The following is a 2723-nucleotide window of genomic DNA, read 5'->3' as shown; positions in this document are numbered from 1 at the left end:
AAAGTTTAAATAAGAACCCCTGGGGCTGAAAAAGAATAAATTTACAGTTTTGAATGGTGTCCTCTGTGGGGTGAAATGGCCCTTGTGGGGTGTGGAGACTGGTGCTGCCCTGGGAGCTGTCAGACCTGCAGTTCCCTCTCTCCCCTCCAAAGTGGGGAAGCCTTTGCTTAATGCAAAGCTGAGCTGTGTCCTTGGGCACAGATGCTGTTCTAAAACATTGTTTGACTGTTTAGGAATAGTGACCCAAAATCATGGCATAAAGGGGAAATGTGATCCAACTATTATTTTTTTGTTTGTTTTGTTCTTCAGTGAGGAATTCTATAAACTTTTAAGAGGAGTGAAATGAAAATAAAAATGAAAAAAACTTATGTAAAAAAAACAACAACCTGGAAGCAGCCTGAAAATACTAAAAATTGAGATTCTGAGGTCTTTGCACTTTCCCTTCCTGGTCTCCCAGCAGTTCTTCTTAGAGAACTCTCTTTGTCATGGAAGAAGGAAAATACAGTTTTGTTCATGTCACAAGTTAGATTCTTTTTTTGTGTGTTATTAACAGGTTTGGCAAACATCGCAAAGATGACAAGAGTGAGAAAACTGGTAAAATAAAAGTGCAGGAAGCTCTTACTTCAGAAGAGGAGAGAATACGAATGAAGCAAGAACAGGAGAGGTAGACTTCAGTATTTGCTTAAACCTTGATAGAGAGAGTTTGTTTTTTAAATTAAATAACTGAAGTACAATTTTCACTGATGAAATTTTCCACATGTTGATATGTTTATATACTTTAAATAACAGGACAAAGCTGGATTTATTTTGGACATTAGTATGAACAGCTCCTTTGGCTGTGTTAAGCATCTTTTATAGACGCAGAGCTCCCTTTCTTATTGAGGAGACTGAAGTAATAAAATGAAATGCTTTCTCTATATATTCTATAACTGATTTTATTGACATTTTCAGAAAACAAATATTTATATAGAATGAAGTATGTTTTGTATTTTTCTTCAGAGTTTTGCATATCTAGATTTTTCATTGATAAATTTAGGAGAAACATAAAAATTGTGCTTACCAGTATATATGTCACTGGAGTTCAGTCTATTTATGTGCCATGCAGTCTGTTTATGGAATGATATATATATTAAACTGCTTATTGTAAAAATGAGTGGTGAGCACCTCTATTTTTCCTTGTCAGCTTCCCTTAACATAAAAAACCCCTATATAATATATATGTCATATGCTCTTCTCAATATTTCCAGTCTACTTTTCATCCTATCTCTTGTAGTCCTAGATATTTGGGGCCTAGAATCTGGTGTCTCTCAGATCAATTTAATCAAAATCTTGAGAAGTGCAGGTTACCAGTTAACTTAAACTGGGAGATGTGAGTTGAGAGACAGCCTCTTTGACATCGCTTCAGTAAGGAGACAAACTTTACGAAGTTGCTGAATGGCAAATAGATTCAGACACATTTAGCAGTAAAAGTGAACTTTGCATTAGAATTATTTATCTAAAAATCATGCTATAGCTCACCATAAATTTAGGATTGATGCAGAAACTCTGGAGGGAAATTTTCTTGTCCTTGTAGAGGAGATATCACTAATTAGTCATAATGATCTCTTTAATTATCGTCTCTATGCACCTTGGTCTTCCGCAAATAAGAACAGAAGTTCATGAATGGTGGCTTCATCATTAACAGCTTAATAGAGAATATTAGAGCCACTGTATAATAGAGAGCCACTGTAACTCTTGTGTAGACTCCTCAGTTAAACCTAAAATGGTTTAGGCTTTAACTTTTAGGGTTGAGCAATTTACAGTAAAGACAGGGTGGGAGTGTGTGTTTATTGGTTTAACTTGTTAAACTCCAGAAACTTTATCATTTATGACCGTTTAGATTATATAATGGGAATTTTTTTACTCTTTAGCAGATATACTATCATAAATTGATGTAAAAATTTATTCTTGTCTTTGCCCATCCATTCTGATTGTAGAAGGTGGCTGGATTACTGTGCCTGGATGTTTTTTTTCTAGTCTGATTGGTTTTCATTTTTTATTTTTTAACAAGGGTCATTAAATTTGTTACTGGTTTTAAAAGTAAAGTGCTTGCAGATTAAATGGTAAAGAGGAAGGCTGGAATTGAAGGAAGTAAGTGATGAGGGTTTTTGGACAGCCAGCTTCCCTTCTCATGGATGGAGCAGCCACAGAGCTCATGCCAGGGGTGCAGAGCCATGGAAAGCTGCCTCGGTTGCTCTGCCCAGCTCAGGGCAGGGGATGGTTGGCCAGACAAGCACCACTCTGTGCCCTGGCTTCACACACTGCTGAGCCCCAGCTGGCCCTTAGGGTTTCTCAGTAACATGAGGTCCCCAGAAAATCAGCCGTGTACATTTATAAAAAGAAGAAAGACTTGACGCCTGGGTTAGTAACATTTCTCTCTCTTCATTCTCTCTCTCTGTCTCTCTGTGTCTCTCTGTCTCTCTCAGTAAGAATGGTCAGAGTATAGACTGTCCATGTGATGGTGTAAGAGAGGTTGCAATAGTCACGCTGGGTACCAAGGTAGAATTATGAAATTATTTGTATAGCCCCCAATGCATGGAGCAAATCCTAATCCCTGTCCATCAAGTTATGCTAACCAGTTTGAATCTTTCCTGGAATCTCGCTCCTCATGTGTCATAAAAACAATTTTATATGTTCACTGAAACTGCAGAAAATGCATGTGCCAGAACTTCATAACAGCTTGA

At 37.3% G+C, this 2723-nt stretch overlaps 1 protein-coding gene across 1 annotated transcript in view; it reads left to right on the top strand.

Moving 5' to 3' along the window:
• The window catches only part of PARD3 (par-3 family cell polarity regulator), a 397383-nt gene that overhangs the window by 280387 nt on the left and 114273 nt on the right, over nucleotides 1-2723 (top strand). Inside the window, exon 20 of the mRNA XM_031059323.1 lies at nucleotides 554-664. Coding sequence (XP_030915183.1) covers nucleotides 554-664 — 111 coding nt within the window. The remainder of the gene's footprint in view (nucleotides 1-553; nucleotides 665-2723) is intronic.

Source organism: Geospiza fortis, unplaced genomic scaffold (assembly GCF_000277835.1).
Source record: "Geospiza fortis unplaced genomic scaffold, GeoFor_1.0 scaffold75, whole genome shotgun sequence".
NCBI lineage: Eukaryota > Metazoa > Chordata > Aves > Passeriformes > Thraupidae > Geospiza > Geospiza fortis.
The sequence above is the reverse complement of the archived record's forward strand: the minus strand, read 5'-3'. Positions and strand labels throughout refer to the sequence as shown.